The sequence below is a fragment of the Gigantopelta aegis genome, chromosome 3, assembly GCF_016097555.1.
Source record: "Gigantopelta aegis isolate Gae_Host chromosome 3, Gae_host_genome, whole genome shotgun sequence".
Classification (NCBI taxonomy): domain Eukaryota; kingdom Metazoa; phylum Mollusca; class Gastropoda; order Neomphalida; family Peltospiridae; genus Gigantopelta; species Gigantopelta aegis.
In genome coordinates, this window is record NC_054701.1 from 76,943,481 (window position 1) to 76,963,335 (window position 19,855).

At 38.2% G+C, this 19,855-nt stretch overlaps 1 protein-coding gene across 2 annotated transcripts; it reads right to left on the reverse strand.

The window, feature by feature from the left end:
* Nucleotides 1-5,465: 5,465 nt before the first annotated feature.
* On the reverse strand, nucleotides 5,466-18,789 carry LOC121392725. 2 transcript variants are annotated; one of them, XM_041523825.1, is made up of 4 exons: nucleotides 18,568-18,789; nucleotides 13,977-14,103; nucleotides 8,359-8,516; nucleotides 5,466-7,059 (listed from the first exon to the last, which is right to left on the reverse strand). In XM_041523825.1, the coding sequence occupies exons 1-4, from the start codon at nucleotides 18,632-18,634 to the stop codon at nucleotides 6,875-6,877; spliced, it is 537 nt and encodes a 178-aa protein (XP_041379759.1). In that variant the 5' UTR covers nucleotides 18,635-18,789; the 3' UTR covers nucleotides 5,466-6,874. The 2 variants fall into 2 exon arrangements, with proteins under 2 accessions (XP_041379759.1, XP_041379765.1); XM_041523831.1 differs by lacking the exons at nucleotides 13,977-14,103; nucleotides 18,568-18,789 and adding an exon at nucleotides 9,884-10,083.
* Between the last annotated feature and the right edge of the window lie 1,066 nt (nucleotides 18,790-19,855).

Below are 19,855 nucleotides of genomic sequence, written 5' to 3' on the forward strand. Positions count from 1 at the left end.
ATATAAAATTCGTTTCAAGACGAAAAACACAACAACAAAACTCGTGATGATATAGCCATAAAATCTGTTTATCCTAGTATACAATCCAGAATTTATTACTGCACTTTTCCCTCTGTTTTTTAATGCTGAAATAGAGCAACAAGTTCGCCTATTGCATAAATAGTCTCGCCCGATATTTTTAGAATTTGTATGCTTCCGAATAACGCTATAAAAGGCGAAGTATAATTGGTCGATATTTAAATTGTTATGTATAGATGATATGTCACCTGGGCATGGGAGTCCACACGATGCTGTTAGATCTACTGGTAGACCAGTAGAACTAATTTTAATCAGATTGCTCATGAAATGGCGACAGAGGGTTTCCTCCCTCAATATCTGTGTGGTCTTTAACCATATTTCCGACGCCATATAACCGTAAATAAAATGTGTTGAGTGCGTCGTTAAATAAACCATTTCCTTCCTTCAGCTACAAGTCACTTTAAAGAGATATATAGTACATTCTCAGACAGAATGGATTTTGTTGGGAAACAACTCCCACATGTTCTTACGGTAATGCTTACGAGTGGGTGCTTGCGTGTGCGCGAGCACACGTCGTATATCTATCTCATAGTGGCCCCGTCGGTGGGCCGTGGTATGTGCTATCCTGTCTGTGGGATGGTGCATATAAAAGATCCCTTGCTACTGATGAAAACATGCGGCGGGTTTCCTCTCTAAGACTATAATTATGTTAAAATTACCAAATGTTTGAAATCCAATAGCCGATGGTTAATAAGTCAATGTGCTCTAGTGGTGTCGTTAAACAAAACAAACTTTAACTCTATCTACTAGTGGGTGAATAATAGTAGATCCTTTATTCTGGTGGGTTTGGGTGCTTCCACATAATTTAATTTAATTTCCTGAATTTAATTTAGCGTAGGCCTAAAACGTACACCCACCCCGATATGATCATTAGTGAAACGACCGCCCTTAATCGATACATATCATTCTCAGGAATGAAGGTGGCGAGTGATAACCACATCACGTTTTTTAATTCACCAAGTCACGTGAAATAGCTGATAAACGTACGTACGTGCGTATGTATATTACTATAGCAACAATCACTCCTCATCGACGTCTCACGTGCATTTCTATCATTGGCAGGAGAGTAATTAATAACCTTGATTTAGACAATAATTGTCATGTGATGAACGAAACGAGCATTTTGAAAAGCTATTTATGGAAGCACACCCAGCCATTACGGCGCTGAAATGATAAGTAGATAGGCGCGTGTGCAGTAAAGTGTGCAGGTGTGTGTGTGTGTGTGTGTGTGTGTGTGTGTGTGTGCGTGTGCGTGTGTGTGACTAGTCAGTGGCGAGCAAAGCTTTTTTTTTTTTTTTTTTTTTTTTTGGGGGGGGGGGGGGGGGTCTTTCATTCTTTATTTCGCTCTGATCATATCCTTGGTACATGACCGGCCTCGGTGGCGTCGTGGTAGGCCATCGGTCTACAGGCTGGTAGGTACTGGGTTCGTATCCCAGTCGAGGCATGGGATTTTTAATCCAGATACCGACTCCAAACCCTGAGTGAGTGCTCCGCTAGGCTCAATGGGTAGGTGTAAGCCACTTGCACCGACCAGTGATCCATAACTGGTTCAACAAAGGCCATGGTTTGTGCTATCCTGCCTGTGTGAAGCGCAAATAAAAGATCCCTTGCTGCTAATCGGAAGAGTAGCCCATGTAGTGGCGACAGCGGGTTTCCTCTCAAAATCTGTGTGGTCCTTAACCATATGTCTGACGCCATATTACCGTAAATAAAATGTGTTGAGTGCGTCGTTAAATAAAACATTTCTTTCTTTGGTACATGAGGTAAAATAAACATAACACATTCTAAACAATGGGTTCGGTCATGCTTCTCTGGAAATATATTTAAAAGAAAGCAAATTCACTTGGAGCAGGGTTGGGGGATTAGACCCGTGAAACACTCCCCTCTGCACTCACGCCTAGGCATCAGAAGATGCTAATAACAGGATGGACCGGCAGTATAGTAATTCGTCCTTCAACTAGAGTGGGTACAATCTCCAGAGTTTGGGGATGGACAATGCCCGACATCCCCCACCCAGCTTCCGGGGCCTATATGAATGGCAGTGATGTGAAGGTCGTACCTGAGCTAAAGTAACTGAGGTGGGTAGGTGGGGGAGGCGAGGACAACAATAACTGACATCAGTCACAGTACTAGTTATAATCTGTCCCAATGGGATGGCGTGATAGGATAGAGGCACGTAAATAGAGTTCAAGGCCAGATTAATAACAAAGAGTCTCTCTTGCTCTATAGTCCAAGGCGAACCCAATAAATACATTTGCTACGTTCATTTTATCCCAAGTACTCTCCGCATTCTATACACTTCAGTTTTTGTTTACGATGAAGTAGGACCTTTGTTCGTGCTCTCTTGAGTTAACACCCCCCCCCCCCCCCCCCCACCTGGGGGGACTCATTACAAGCTATGGAGTGTTATTGGAGTATCGCGTTGCGGGCAACCGTGACTTTGGTGTACGGCGATACGGTCCCAACTAAGAAGAGGACAAGGTGGAGGAAGAGGAGAAACCCGCCAGGAACGGTTCAAGGGGGGGGGGGGGTGGGGGCCAACCCCGGTGGCTAAACCACCGGCAGCGGCTCCTTCTGCTTCGCCGCTACCTGCGATTTCTACTGAGAAGAAGAAGGAAGAGACGTCAGTCCCACCGGCCCAGCTGCTACTTCGGAAGCGGCCCGAGTCCACAAGTCTACTATATATAGAACTCCGACTCGGCTTTTCACTTCGCCTCAGCCTACTCTGCAGACCATTGATGTGTCACCAATTCTACCGGTGTCACCAATCGGTCTGCAGGACCGTCAAGGAGCTGTTGGGAAACGCAAGGCTGAAGCGGCGACAGCGGCCACTACAACAAGAACGCCGCCAAAACAACCTCAGCCACCACTCGAAGGTGCAGAGTCCGAAGACACCATGGACCCCTGGACTCTGCACGGGAAGCTATCTCGCCGCTTCGCCAAATGCGTGGTAATTGACACGCCGGATACGAAACGACTCTTAGCAGCGCCACGATGTCGCAACTTTGAGAACATGCCAGTCGGAGAAGGGGAGTACGAGATGCACCCAGTGAGCTTCAAAGATGGGCGGACGGCTGTTAGTATCACCCACCATCTGGACAACCGCTACAGCCAGGCTCTACTGTTCGCAGAAATGGACAACATTTCGATTCATCGCATGATGAAGAAGGTGTTCAGTGAGCAGTATCCTGCGATCACCAGACTGCTAGCGAAGCCGGATATACATCAGCTGATCCCCCATCAGGACACGAGGGTGTGGCTCTCCTCCCCCTAGTCAACCTTACTTAGGACTGGTAACCTCCTTTTTGGGGCTTAGTTGGACTTTATAACCTTGCGGCCGTTGTTCAAAATTCTTACGTTTATTTTTTTATAAATAGTCCGACGCATTTTACTTTGGCGCCCGTTCAATTGCTCAAAATCACCTTAAAACCTTTTAGACCGAGCAGTCGAAACTACTTTTTGGCTTAACTTTAGAGTCCAGACATGGCTGGATGCAATTATTCTCAGTAGTCTTAGTTTTTTGACAGGTTTTACCAAGGAATCGAACTTCAGCCAATCACAGCATGGCTATCACTTGGTGTCTGCTATTTGGTCCGCGCTCTCGCTAAATTCCGTCCACTTCAAACTCAATCCCCCCCCCCCCCCCCACCCCTCCTGCTTCGGAATTAGTCACTGTCGAAGTCAGAGGCTAAGTCCGCGGTGGGCGTGCCTGAACCTTAATTGGATAGGGGCACGTTAAACGAGTTCCCATCCCATCCCAAGTACTCTCACAGTAAGAGAGCTAGACGGACATTTGGACAGTTGTAACCAGTGGTGGATACAGACAATCTATTTAGGGAAGACCCCAATGACATAAGGCGGAATGCCAAGGGAACTTTGGGGGAGGTTTGGAAGGAGATCGTAAAAAAAATGAAAATTAATATATAATATTATAACTATAACTCGCAAAATTTAGGGGGCCCCTAGATCCGCCTCTGGTAACGCTTATTACGTTATAACTGTTCAAATGTCCGTCTAGCTCTCTTACCGTCAGAGTACACGGGCTACGTTTATTTCAACTTATTTTCGTGCTTATAACGATATAAGGGTAAAGCACGCTGTCCTGTGCACACAAACATCAGCTATCTGGGCTGTCTGTCCAGTGGGTTAGTTGTTAGTTGTTAGTGGTTAGTGAGAGAAAAGAGGGTGTAGTGGTCGTACACTACCCATCGAGTCGTTAAAACTCGCTCTGGGTGGTAGCCGGTACCGGGATGCGAACCCAGTACCTACCAGCCTTATGTTCGATGGCTCAACCACGACACCACCGAGCCTGAACTTGCTACGTTCGATTCAGACTACTCTAGCTAAGGGGACTTTTAAACAAAACATTCCTACACCGTTCTTGGTTGTGTAGTGGTCAAGTCACCTGTAAACGCTGGTAGCAGACGCGTGTGTAGAAAATGATATATACATGAACCTTATTAAAGACATACTGTCACGGATTTAAGGACCTTATTTCTCTAAAAATTGATAATAACTAAAAATTACATTAACTGTTGGAAACCAAATCTAGCTATTGCATCATCTTAAATGAACCCAGATGGAGTGAAATCCATGTCAACCCTCTCAGTAAGTTTAGTTTTTGAATTATGGACCATTGCCATAATTCAATTATTTTTACAAAATATCATTGATAAATGGAGTATGGTGGTTATGAAGATGGTTGAATAAAGTACATTTAGGGACAAATCAAATTATATTTGTTCAGGTAATACTTTGTTAGACCATTAAATAGGTCAGTGGTCTGTGACAATATGCCTTTAAGGCCGTTTCCGACATTATGACACAGGAAGTGGTGTTGAAAACACAATCGTCACTGCTGCAGTACGTGAAACATACTGAACACCAACATAAACGCAGGATTATTGCTAGTTAATAATTATAATATGTCTGCTCGATTACAAACACTCGTTTGTATGAAAACGGTATATCAACCTTTATCACCCATTAGAGGCTTTTGTAGGAGATATTGCTGGCAGTATAATTTGTGATATTTCTTGCGATATTCTCCTAGGAGATATCACTTCTGATTAGGTTTCAAAGAATTGTTTACAACTGTCGCAAATGTCAAAAAAATGAAGATAATGGATGACAAAAAGAATACCCCCCCCCCCCCCCCCCTTCGTGTCTTGTGATATCATAATTTATGAGCATTCGTTGATAAAAATATAAAATGTGTTAATCCCTTCTTGAACAGAACAAAATTTAATGTTACAGCTGAAAATTAAATTCGTGTTTATGTTGGTGCTCAGTATATTCACAACAATACTAAATTATTAGAATTTATAAGACGTTATGATTGAAAAACTAATTAAGAATTAGTGATAATAATTATTAAAAAAAACGTGTAAGCATTAATTATTTATTATTAAGAATATTTTATGGAAAACTTACAAAGTTTACATACTTATTGTTTATTTTCATATCAGTTTATTTTAATTTTCTCTATTTTCCATGATAAAGTAATATAGTTCTTCTGTTATTTATTCACTGGAACACTTTTATGATTTGTATTAGTGTATAATATCATAATATAATAATAATAATAATAATAATAATAATAATAATAATTTTAAATAAATAAACAAATAAATAAACAAATGTAGATCCAGAAATGGTGAGATAAAGAGGATGGAAGCAGGATTTTCCAGTAACCAAACAAAGTAATTGAATTAAATAAATTAGCTTTATTTACAAATTGAAAAAAAAAAAAATCCTGCAAAAGAACTAATTCCCCACTTGAACCACCACCACCCTCTCAACGTCGCCACTTCTGGAACAGACCTAAGGTAGCAGCATATATAACATTTGTCCAAATATGTATCTCTGTATAACTATATACACATGTATATATCATTACATCATAAACACATTTCTTTAGTACATCTACTCTCTAACAGTATTACAGTATTACATTTAGTAAATAACAGATATATTCAGTTATAACACAATACTAATAAAATCTAAAGCATGGATGACTTCATTGGCGTCTGTTTTATCGCAATGCTTTGCAGGATGATAACTGAAGGTGGAGCATATTCGTCATCTTTAAAATGTCCTATCAAATTTTACGTATAATTTACATAAATTTTGAACCAACAAGAACGATTTCTGATATATACACTACTACACTTTGTGCACAATCATTATCCATAAAATAATTCGCAAACACTCTGTCGATAACACCTTGGTAACAAACTGTAAGTCCGTAACTCCATTACGTAGCCGAGGCGGATCTAGGGGTGGGGGCAGGGGCCCGGGCCCCCCTAAATTTTACGAATTAAAATTTTATTATATATTAATTTTCATCCCCATCCAAACCTCCCCCAAAATCCCTTTGGCATTCCGCCTCATGTCAATGGGCCCCCTTAACTGGATTTTCTGGATCCGCCACTGCGTAGTACCAGGGTTACATGTAACTCGCAATATCGACAGGCTATTTCCCATTCCCCACCATAACACAGCATTATTCAGTAATTCCATAGTGTAACCGACGTGTTATGACGTAATCACACACGTAACAAAAGTGTTTAGCCATAATTCAGTATTAATGTCACAAGAAATACCAACAGTGTTACACTGTAACTCGATTAAAGTAACTGTATAACATATAACATCAGGGTTTCGCCATAACACAGTTTCAATGTTTAGTAACACTTACATATCAAAACACCATAACATATAATAACAGCAATGTCACACACCTATGTCTACCACCACGTATATTCCACAGTGAATTAAAATCAGAATTTTAATTTCATCTGTACGATGTTTCGTTGTTTTTTAATGCGGTACTGCTGTCATCTTTTATGACGTCATCGTATGATGGCGGTTTGTCCTGCGTTTTTGAATTTTCAATAACTACTTCATACGGTGGTGGCAACTGCATTGCGTTTTCGCGTGCGTGGTGTTGCCCATCTCCGATTATTTCATGTTGTGCTCCTGAAAGCAAAACAATTACCAAGTTTACATTAATTACAATAGTAATTACCTGCCCTTGATTTCAAAAGTTCAGTCAATTAAAGGCGCAGACCCTAGTTTGAGCGCGTGAAAATCAACACAGTGTTTATTAGTTAATCTACAAACCTGCAACACACATTTGGATAAGGTTATAACAGAGAGAAGCTAAAGTATGTGATGTTTAAATGGGGAAATACCGTCTTAGAATAACTGGAGCTTGTTTCGATAACCATTACTTCTCAGAATAATAAAATGTAAGTAAATTATTAAAAACGGCTCCAATAGTGAAAAATACGTCGTAGTGTTTAAAAACTAGCGTCTGTCCCTTTAATCCAAGACAGACTTTCTTTGTATATGTACAGCTAAACGCGTTTATAGGCCGTATATATCCAGCGATAGGGGAGTAGTTACCTCCACCCAAATCCCCAATATATTTTGGAGAAGACTATTAGGCTTCCCATTTATTTCAGGTTTGGAACTATTACAAAAACAATGTGAGATCGAATTGATGTCAAGTGTTCTTACTGATTAAAAAAACCCCACAAAACGAAAGGAAGCACAAGAAAAAAAGTTAAAAGTTAAAAAAAATTTTTTTAACGACACCACTAGAGCACATGGATTTATTAATCATCGACTATTGGATGTCAAACATTTGGTAATTTGGACATATACTCCTAGAGGTAATTTTTTACGTTTAGTTTCAAAGAGGAAACCCGCTACATTTTTTCCATTAGTAGAAAGGGATATATTTTACATGCACCATCCCACAGACAGGATAGCATACACCACGGCCTTTGATTCGTGGTGCACTGGCTGGAACCAGAAATAGTCCAATGGACCCACCGACGGGGATCGATCCTGGACCAACTGCGCATCAGGTGAGCGCTTTTCAACTGGGCTACGTCCCGACAAAGAAGAAAGAAGGATAAAAAGAAGAAGAGTGTTGTTACTTGTGTGGGCAGGACGTAGCCCAGTGGTAAAGCGATCACTTGATGCGCTGTCGGTCTGGGATCGATCCCCATCGGTGGGCCCATTGGGCTATTTTTCGTCACCACCAGTGCACCACGACTGGTATATCAAAGACCGTGGTATGTGCTATCCTGTCTGTAGTATGGAGCATATAAAAGATCCCTTGTTACTAATGGAAACAAATGTAGCGTGTTTCCTCTCTATGACTGTGTCAAAAATGACCATATGTTTGACATCCAATAGCCGATGATTAATAAATCAATGTGCTTAAGTGGTGTAGTTAAACAAAGCAATTTTCTTTTCTTTTCTTACTTGTGTGGTAAACTGTTGACGGTACCATGATTGTTGCTCTTCTAATCCGTGCTATACGACGTGGTCGTGCAAACCGTGCGTAGTAGCAACACGCAGCAATCACGACGAACGTTAGCACCACAATGCCGCCAACCACGCAGCCGACGATGATCTCTGTCCTGTGCAAATATGTAAATTGAATTCAGTCTTGTTTTCGGGTACATTATTCACAAATACACGTAATCTAGTGCCGGGCACTCATTAAAGGGACATTCCTGAGTTTCCTGCATTGTAAGATATTTCCCACTAATAAAATATTTCTACGATTAAATTTACATATTAAATATATTTTCTTGTTTAGAATATCAGTGTCTGTATATTCAATGTGTTTCTGGTCGTCTTAATATTTGTAAGAAGCCCAAACTGGATTTTGTCTTCAAATAATTTCGTACGTACGAAAAAAACTTATTTTAGAAAATAAAATAAAATTTAACCTAGGACAAATATTAAAACGATCAGAAACACGTTTAATATACAGCAACTAATATTTTGTGCAGAAAAATATATTTGATAATTAATTAAACTCGTTGAAAAGTTTGTTAGTTGATAACATCTTACAAACTGCAGCAAACTCAGGAATGTCCCTTTAAGTCAATACTTTCCATTAATGTAAAGGGCGAGTTGCTTCCCTCTATTTAGCAAATTTAAAATGGCGGGGACATTTATTTTGTTAATAATGATGCAATTATTTCAATCGGGATTTAGTGAGTATGGTAGATTATACATTTTTGGTTTGTGTGTCCATTTGTTGCACTATTTCGGTTAAGAAACGGTGGAAACATGGTTTTGAATATCAGTTATAGGGCCTATATATAGGGTATGTAATAATATATTCGGACGTAGAAAGAACCACACTTTCTACGTTCCTTCGGACTACACGTAATCTATCGCAGGGCTCACCCTTACCCTTACCAAATTGCTAAACTTGTTTTTTTCTGAGGATATATTGAACTCAAAATATGCTATCTATACTTTTTAAGGGGCGCTGTAGAGTTTTTCCTAGTGACAGGGCACCTACAGTGTTCCAAAGCACTAGTTAATATAATTTAAAATATAAAATATAAAAAATATTATATTAATACGTTAGACACTATATTTAATGAAGTACTTTAAATTTTTAGGAAGAGTGTTCGCAACCTAGTACCTAGGCTACCCCCTTCCTGGATCCGCGTATACTCATGATACTTTTCCCCCCTAATTCTGAGGGTTGTATACATTTACAATACCTTTTGGTTAATGCAATTTATGTTTTAGCTAGATAGTACTTTTTCTACATTTTCACAAGTAAATTTCAGCAAAGAGTAATTTTCGTACAATTAAGTCACTTTTGACAACACGAAACCCACTATCTCCGCCACAAACCCCAAAAGAAAAAAAGAAGAAGAAAACTTAAAGATTAGATCATAATTACACGTATATACCACATATCGTGCATGAGTTCATAAACTGGTGTTAAACTAAGTAAAGTATTTAATTTGTCACTAACCTACAATGAGGGCATTTTCTTGCCAACTTTGCAAGATAAAAATGTAGGTCATTTACATATATCCTCAGTTTTAAAAGCTTGCTGTCCAGATTTGTTTTTAATAAAGAAACTTCGGTTGAACGAGCTATTTTTAAATTATTCATTTATACATTGACTTATTGACACACGTAATGCAATTTTTACTCCAAATGCCTCTGGCAATTGTAATGACGTCAACAACAATGAGCACGTGACAGTTTTAGCCAAAAATAGATGTATTCTAACCAAATATAGAACACACTCTCACTCTTTAAATGTTGAAACCGAAAGATATTCTGGCCTGGACATATGTTCATTATGTAATATAAGAGAGCTAGAGGATGAATTGCACTTCATACTCGTTTGTGCATTGTTTATTGAATTGCGTGTGAAATACATTACGAAGTCCTAATTTGGAAAATGTAAGGAAAACAATCAGGGATTTATCAAGGATTTTTCATCAGGGTTCCAGGGCTGATGGGATTGGAAAAAATAGCGAGATTTTAAGTCATAATTAGGAATTTTATCGGGCCAACGAATTTATGTATCTGTAATATTAAAGACTCAGAATAGACATAATTAACCAAAATGTGAATAATTTATCACCAAATTAAAAAATAGAGAATTTTCAGTGGCATTGACATTTGGGAAAGGCCGATGATCAGTACCGTATAACGCCTGACAATTAGTTAAAAATTGGGGATTTGATATCATTTAATAACATAATCACAGCACTAAAGAAACAGTTTTTCCCTCTCCAGTGTTTGATCATTTAAAGACGTGGATGCAGTCTTATACGTAAATTTCCACTGCCAGAAAAAAGAGAGAAGATTTTTTAACGATGTACATAAGAACATTATTTTTCATAAACTGTTTGGCACTGATTTCAAGTACTTTTAAAATTATATTTGGAATATAATATGAATTTGGGCTTCTAGTAAAATATTAGGTAAAAATAAGCATGAAATGAAATGGACCTTTTTAAATGTTATGTCAAAGATTTGGAATTGTTCTTTTTTATTTAAATTTTCTGCTACAACTGAACAGCTAGTATGGTGTTTTCTGAACATAAATTATCTTATGCTAGTGTCAGACTACCAACTACCAGCAGAAGTCTGTCACGACTTCTACGACTGTCTAGTTGTTAGTCTGAGCAAGTTATGACAACTCGATTCTCGTCGCATAACCCATTAATTGTTGATCTGAGCGCACCCGTCGAGTTGTCAAACGTTCTATGACAGTTGGTAGTCTGAACCAAGCATTGTTCACACTTATATTTTGCTATTTTTGCATTAGCTGTCAGAGTAAAATTGATGGTTGTGAATGATGTTCGGTTTACGTTATTGAGACTGTTCAACAAATAATAGGGGAGGGGACGTAATATTATATACTCTTCAAAAAAGGTAGGGGAACCTGAAATATTAATGTTATCCGTTTTGACCACAGACGTCATAGTAAAGAACGTTCAGTTCTCTTTACCAACACACCGAAACACATGCAATAGTTTGCACATGCATCACGCAGTTTTCCCGTACACGTGCGTAGGGTGTCATTCTCGATTTTGACAATTTCCAGGAAGGTCCATTAAAGGCATACTTTCACGGATTTAAGGACCTTATTTGTCTAAAAATTGATAATAAATAAAAATTACATTAATTGTTGGAAACCAAATCTAGCTATTGCATCACCTTAACTGAACCATGACGGAGTGAAATTCATGTCAACCCTCTCGGCAATTTTAGTTTTTGAATTATGGACCATTGCCATAATTCAGTTTTTTTTTTTTTTTTTTACAAAATATCATTAATAAATGGAGTATGGTGGTTATGAAGATGGTTGAATAAAGTACATTTAGGGATAAATCAAATTATTTTTGTTCAGGTAGTACTTTGTTAGACCATTAAATAGGTCAGTGGTCTGTGACAATATGCCTTTAATTACTGTAGAACATTATTTCTGTCAATCTTTTTCATTCTTATGATCATACAGTTGTTATTTTTTTGTTTTTAGTCATTTTTATTGTTTGAATTTGCGATTTACTGATAAAAAAATAAACGTTCAAATTTCACTTCTGACCCCAATCGTCCTTCAAGATATTTGGTTGTCATAAAACCTACTGTAATACTGAACTACCGGTTGTAATGTTTGCCCAATTAATTCACTATTATCGTATAACCATTCCCCACAGCTAATATACCTTACAATTTTGGCAATTGTAAATTCTTATTAGAGTTCTTCTACTTTTTTGGAAGAGTATAGGATACGTTAATATTAACGAAACGTCATACGGGTGGATAGGAGTGTTTGTCAGAGGGTTACGTAACATTTGGGGTTGAGGTTGGGATAAAAGAGTGGCTAGATAAATTCGACATGTCATGTGTAATACAGTTTAACCTACTTTTCAGACAGACTCCATAACAATGCATTCTGTGACAATTTAATCTGTTTCTATCATTTTAAAACTGAGTTAGGAAGAGTAGAGGAGTTACGCCCCTTTAACGCTTACTATAAAGTAGTGTCGGATATAGAATAAAACTGATTTTCGTCGATTATATCTTTCATATTAAACTGACAGGTAAATATTTGCTATTTTATGATACTCTACCTAATTTAGCATGTACTTGTTTCGGCTCTGATTGATGTACAAGGTGGTGTTTACTCTTGAAATTAAAAGAAACATGTCAGTAAACCGGTGATTTGTGCACTTTATTGGAACAGACTATAACAAATTTTGATCGACGTGTCAATTTCATTGCTGTTGCAATATGTGAGGGATCATCTCTGATGACGGTTTACCCCTATCCCTTTCTAAAAAAGAATATTTGTAGACATTTCTAAGTAACTTTTTGAGCAAAACTGTCAAGAACCATTAGAGTGTGTGCTATGTATTAAAGGAGCTATCTCCAAGTTGCATAATGACAGCTATTGCAAAGAATTATTTTAAATTAAATTTTGCTTTAAAATTTAAAGATAACACCTTCAACTATATGCCCATAAATGATTCTAACAAAATAATTTTATCCACTAGTAGACAATACGTTTTTATTGGAAAATCTTTATCACAAACAGATGCTCACATATATAACTATGATATAGCACCTATTAGTGGTTGCAAGATTGTGTAAGTTTCTAATGTACTTATATTGAATTTATATTCACTAAATATGCTGTTAATAATTAATAATTTCTGCTGCAATTAAAAATACTCAGTTAACTTGCAGTTTTAAATTAAAACTTAGTTTAAGGATAAATGAAATTGACATATGTCGATCAAAATGTGTTATAGTCTGTTCCAATAAAGTGCACAAATCACCGGTTTACTGACATATTTCTTTTAATTTCAAGAGTAAACACCACCTTGTACATCAATGAGAGTGAATGCTAAATTAGGTAGAGTATCATTAAATAGATATTTACAAAATATTTACTTGTCAGTTTAGTATGAAAGAAATAATCGACGAAAATCAGTTTTATTCAATTTCCAACACTACTTTTTTTTTTTTTTTAATTCCAACTACCAATGTTTTATCCTATATTACGGCCCTGTATTATCAATTAAGAGAGAAGTCTATTAACGTTTAAAGTTGCAATCTCGGGTATTGTTTTACTATTTAGAATATATCATACACATCAGTTTGTTAACTAGTTACTGTTACATATCAGCATAAGAGTACGAGACAGGGGGCAAGGCGGGATGGGGGTGGGGTGGGGTCAACTGCCCCCTAGTGTTGGAGCAAAAGCTCAAATTCGGGCAAAAATTATAGAGATATGCGGGAGAAATGTGCCAACTTGAGACCTTTTTACCATGTATTTCCATCATTGTACCCTCAAAATTAGTTGTAATCCAGTGATAACGTACAAGTTTATTAAAAATGTAGGTGTGTTTGTACTTTACATTAGTTTACGATGTTATACATGGTGAGATTGCAACTTCACTTTAAAGATAATTGACGATGATCGTTAACAGCGATAACACACAAGTTTATTAAAAACCGTAGGTGTGTTTGTATTGTACATTAGTTCAATATGTTATAACATGGTGAGACTGCAACTTTAATTACATGACGTTTTGTACCTGACATCGTTGCAGCAAACATCATGGCTGGCCTTTCCACAACAACCACCACTGCAGAAGCGAAACTTAGTGTTCCTTCCGAAATATTCATCAGAACTGTCGTACGGACAAAGATCGGCTGTGTCACCTGCAGGAAAACAGAATAATAAAGTTAAAGTTTGTTTTGTTCAACGACACCGCTAGAGCAAATTAATTATTAATCATCGGCTATTGGATGTCAAACATCCGGTACTTTTGACATTTAGTCTTAGAGAGGACACCCGCTACATTTTTCCATTACAAGCAAGGGATCTTTTATTTGCACCATCTCACAGACATGATAGCACATACCACAACCTTTGATATACCACTCGCAGAGCACTAGCTGGAACGAGAAATAACCCAATGTGCCCACCGACTGGGATCCATCCCAAATCGACGGGGATCCATCCCAAACCGACTGCGCATCAAGCGAGGGCTTTACCACTGGGCTACGTCCCTCCCGCCACCAGTGCACCACGACTGGTATATCAAAGGTCGTGGTATGTGCTATCCTGTTTGTGGGATGGTGCATATAAAAATACCTTGAGCACGCACTACTAATATAATGGAAATTATGTCAAAATAACCAGATGTTTGACATTCAATAGCCGATGTTTAACAAATCAGTATGCTCTAGTGATGTCGTTAAACAAAACAAACTTTTATCCCCTTAGTTTAGGATGGGTCCGGCCCTGGTAGGTACTATATGGAACTTTAAAGAGACTGTCCTGAGTTTGTTCCCATAGTTTAGATATTGCCGACTAACGCCAACAGTGACGTTTTAATTATTTGAATTGCATGTTACAGTGGCAGATCCAGAAAATCCATCAGGGGGGCCTCAGTGACATGAGGTGGAATGCAAAGGGAACTTTGAGGGCGGTTTGGAGGGGATCGTAAAAAAATGGGGCCCCCTAAATCCGCCTCTGTATTAAATACGTTTTGTTTTCGGCATACGATATCAATGGCTGTATATTAAATGTGTTTCTGATCGTCCAAGTGTTTGTACTAGGTCAAACTTTATTTTATTCTCTAATGCTAGGCTTAGACTATCAACGACGAGAATCGAGTTGTAAGAGTGCTCAGACTAGCAACTGGACCAATCTAATTAAAATTAGCTCCACTATTGCCAGTAGAGCTAATTGTAATCAGATTGCAACTGGACAATCGTAGAAGTGGTGAGATCGTCGAGTTAGCCAACTCCGTCGTGACAGTTGAGCAGTCTGACCCTAGCATTATATATCGTCGCTGAACTAAGAAAACCTCGTATCTGCACATTTGGCCGTTTTCAGATGTTTATTCTTTCAAAAGCAGAAATCAAATTATACCTTTTCGTACGTTAGAAATTAATGGGAGAGTTAGACCAAATCCCTTTTGAGCTAATTACAAACGTTAGCACGACCTGAAACATATTGAATATACAGACACCGATATTCTAAACAAGAATCTATATTTAGTATGTAACTCGTTCCGGCCAGTGCTCTACAACTGGTGTAACAAAGGCCGCGGTATGTACTATCCTGTTGTGGGATGGTGCATATAAAAGATCCCTTGCTGCTAAACGAAAATATGACAGCGGGTTTTCTCTCTCAATATCTGTGTGGTCCTTAACCATATGTCCGACGCCATATAACCGTAAATAAAACGTGTTGAGTGCGTCGTTAAATAGTAGCCTATGTAATTTTAGTCGTTATAAGATTTTATTATTGGAAAACATCGTACAATGGCAGCACTGACTCAGGGTAGTATTTTAAAGCAATGGTTCTCGTTCCAGCCAGTGCTATACGACTGGGATATCAAAGGATGTGATATGTGCTATCCTGTTTGTTCAAGCAATGGAAGGATGAAAAATGGTTTATTTAACGACGCACTCAACACATTTTATTTACGGTTATATGGCGTCGGAGTCAGTGGGAAACGCAAGTTTAATTATTTCATTTATTTATTACCAGGAAGTGCATACAATGTCATGTGCGCACACAAATCATCAGAGCATTCCCTACTTGGCAAAAATAAAAATAAAAAGAAGAAAAAAAAAAGATTAAAAAATATAATAATATAAAATAAAAAACTCACACACCAAAAACAACAAACAACATCATCATTATCATCATCATTATCATCATCATCATCATAATCATCGACAACAAAAATAACAAATACAAAAACAAAGAATGAGGACACAATAATATAGGCTATAGGGTCCCCATAATTATTTTTATATTATCTAATAAAGCTGCATTCCCTGGAATATTTGTATTATTTAAGCATTTAGAATAAATGATTCAGTTCTGTTTGGTACATGAAAGGTCGACCACATCGCTATAGTTTCGCAATGCTCGCTTATCTACATTATCTAGGTCAACTACAAAAGCAATGGTCAGCTTTGTTTTCTTCATTTAGCGGGGCGCCAGTAGAACTGGGATTTTACTTGATTTGCGCAGGCGCTGAGCTATTCACGTGATTTTGAATAAATTTAACCATCTTGAATGAGGGGTCGTCTCATATCTCCAAAACATATTTATATCCATAGAGGTATGGTACAACACCTTTCCAGGGGTCGGTGGGGGATTTGCCTTGAAATTTTGACAGTGGCCAGCGGTTGCCATACGCGTTACATGTAAGGGGGTGTTAATAATTATGTAACGCTCTAGGGGTAGAGGAAGAGGGTGTTGTGTTCGATTTACTTAACATTTATCAAGACTATGCTATTTCTATTCATTGCTTAGACCTAGAAAGGTGTTTTTTGGAAATGCGCGGTCGGTCTAGAATCGATCCCCATCGGCGGGCTCGTTCCAACCAGTGCGCCATGACTGGTATATGAAAGCCCATGGCATGTGGTATCCTACAACACCTTGCTCTGAATGTGCACATAAAGCCCTATGACCTGACGTGACCTGATATCCTGTCTGTGGGATGGTACATATAAACAATCCCTTGCTAAAAAAAATGGCGCATGTGCAGGGATTTCAGCGGGGTTGGGATTATAGACTGTGTTGAGCGAAGTTTATATATGGGGGGGGGGGGGGGGGGGGGGGCATGCTCCCCCAGAAAATATATTTCATTTTTTTTTTACCTTGGGCAGGTAAAGGTTTCGACCCCCAATATCCTCCCACTGCACATGCATCCGTTTCCTCTTAAATCAATATGCTCTAACATTGATGTCGTTAAACAAAACAAACTTTACCCTTTCCAAACGAAAGAATATTTATTTAAATTTGTCGATTTTAACACGCGTAAAATTAAGAAATGAAAACGTCCACTGTCTACGTTAGTATATTTTTAATTTTAAAAATATAAACATGATCAATATGTTACTAGTATACAAACTAAACTTTAAAATTCTACTAACACTTTATAAAATATTAATTCTGAAATAGGAAGGTACGATTGTCGATAATACATTGTCAAGATCAAACCGGTTTTAACGAAAGACTCTAGTACTGTATTCTTAACCAAACGTTCTTCGTACAGCGCAAGATTTCTCATTTTTTTCATTTTTTTAATTTTTTGAGACGAACCCTACAATTTCAAATCCACAAGCGCACGTGTTAACTGAAACTGACAACAGTCTGTCGTTTGTGCTTTGTCGAGCAATGGCGGTACAGGCAACGAATCATAGCGAACACACACGAGTTTTTTAAAAGTGCATTTGAGCTTGTGTTTCACGTTTGTACATGATGTTATAATATGGTAACCAGAGAATGTAACTTTAAGAACTGTTCTTTGAACGGGGCGAGACGTAGTCCAGTGGTAAAGCGCTCGCCTGATGCGCGGTTAGTCTATGTTTGATCCCCGTCGGTGGGCCCATTGGGCTATTTCTGGTTCCAGCCAGTGCACCACGACTGGTATATCAAATGCGTTGGTATGTGCTATCCATGTGATGGTGCATATAAAACATCCATTGCTACTAAGCGGGAAATGTAGCGATTTCCTTTCTAAGACTGTCAAAATTACCAAACGTTTGACATCCAATAGCTGATGATTAATAAATCAATGTGCTCTAGTGGTGTCGTTAAACAAAAACAAACTTTAACTTGTTCTTTCATTCATAAGATAGCCGGGCGAGACGTAGCCCAGTGGTAAAGCGCTCGCTTGATGCGCGGTCGGTTTGGGATCGATCCCCGTCAGTATGCTCATTGGGCTATTTCTCGTTTTAGTCAGTGCAACACGGCTGGTACATTAAAGGCCGTGGTATGTTATATTCTGTCTATGGGATAGTGTATATAAAAGATCACTTGCTGCTAATCGAAAAGGAGTAGCCCATGAAGTGGCGACAACGGGTTTCCTCTCTCAATATATGTGTGGTCCTTAACCATATGTCTGACGCCATATAACCGTAAATAAAATGTGTTGATTTCCTTCCTTCATAAGATAGTACTTGCTCGCGCGATATAGCTACATGTAGCCGAATCTATCCCATTGGAATGTTCATTTTGGTTAATGCTCGTTCTAACCAGTGCACAACGACTGGTACTGTATACCCGGTCTCGAAAACTCTCACTTTCCCCTAAATCTTCAATTCTATTGACGTCACTGCAGAGATAAACAGTACGCCAGTTCCACCACTTACCTTTAGTAACGAGTCCCAACAAGACGGAAAGAAATATGTGGATATGTCCAAAACGTTCGTGAGCCATATTTATTTCATCTAGATGCTATTATACGTGTCAAGTTGGGTTCCTGTGTACGAACGAGACAGAGTTATAAAACGACTGCTGGAGGGGAGTTGACTCGGCTCAGGCGTTAAAACTCCGAAACCGGTTACTGGTTACATGACTACGAACTGCCACGGGTTGAATAATGCCGTACAGAACGCAAAGACATACTGACTTATTACAAACACACATATATACATACACCAACAGCAAACGTGACCTCAACCCTCGGGCTACCTGTCATTCATTAATGACAGGTAAAATGTGAGCAGTCATGTCTTTTTGTTCTAAAACGTCATGACAATTTGAATTATCTCATGTCTCATTTCGTTTGCACACAATACCAAGAAACAAAAGAAGGTTTTTAAAGAGTTGAAGATGAATTTAGTTTTTTGCTTGACGACACTACTGGAGCTCATTGATTAATTTATCACCGGCTACTGGTTAAGTTTTGTTGGGTTTTGTTTTTGTTGAAAGACACCACTAGAGCACATTGATTAATTAATCATCGGCTATTGGATGTCAAACATATGATAATTCTGATACGTAGTCTTCAAAGCAATCTGATTAAAATTAGCTCTACTGGGTCTACCCTGGTAGATCTAACAGCATTGCGTGGACTCCCATGTCCAGGTGACATTTCATCTATATAACAATTCAAATATCGACCAATTACACTTCGCCGTTTATAGCGTTATTCGGGAGCATACAAATTCTAAAAATATCGGGCGAGACTATTTATGCAATAGACGAACTTATTGGTCTATTTCAACTTTAAAAAGCAGGGGCAAAAGTGCAGTAATAAACTCTGGATTGTATACTAGTATAAACAGATTTTATAGCTATACCATCACAGTTGGGTTTTTTTTGTCTTGAAACGAATTTTATATAAATTTTTTATATTGAAATTAGTTTCCGGCATACTTCGTAATTCACCCGAATCATTTCGTATACCCTCGACATAATTCCGAATGTTTTCAAATCACTGGCATGATTTTGCAAGTAAGGTTTTGATTGGTCGAATAAAAGGTCAACTGCAATCTAATTAAAATTAGGTCCACTATTACATGTGGATCTAACAGTAGCCAGTTGGAGCTAATGTCCACCAATCAAAACCTTACTTGCAGAATCATGCCAGTGATTTTAAAATAATTTGATAACATTCCGAATTATCCTGAGGGTATACATGTTTCGTGTGAATGA

Coding starts and splice junctions, on each gene's coding strand:
- LOC121392725 (XM_041523825.1), bottom strand. CDS start 18,634: ATGGCTCACGAACGTTTTGGACATATCCACATATTTCTTTCCGTCTTG. Junction 14,104..18,567: donor GTTGGGACTCGTTACTAAAG/GTAAGTGGTGGA, acceptor GTTTTCCTGCAG/GTGACACAGCCGATCTTTGT. Junction 8,517..13,976: donor GTTTGCTGCAACGATGTCAG/GTACAAAACGTC, acceptor ATATTTGCACAG/GACAGAGATCATCGTCGGCT.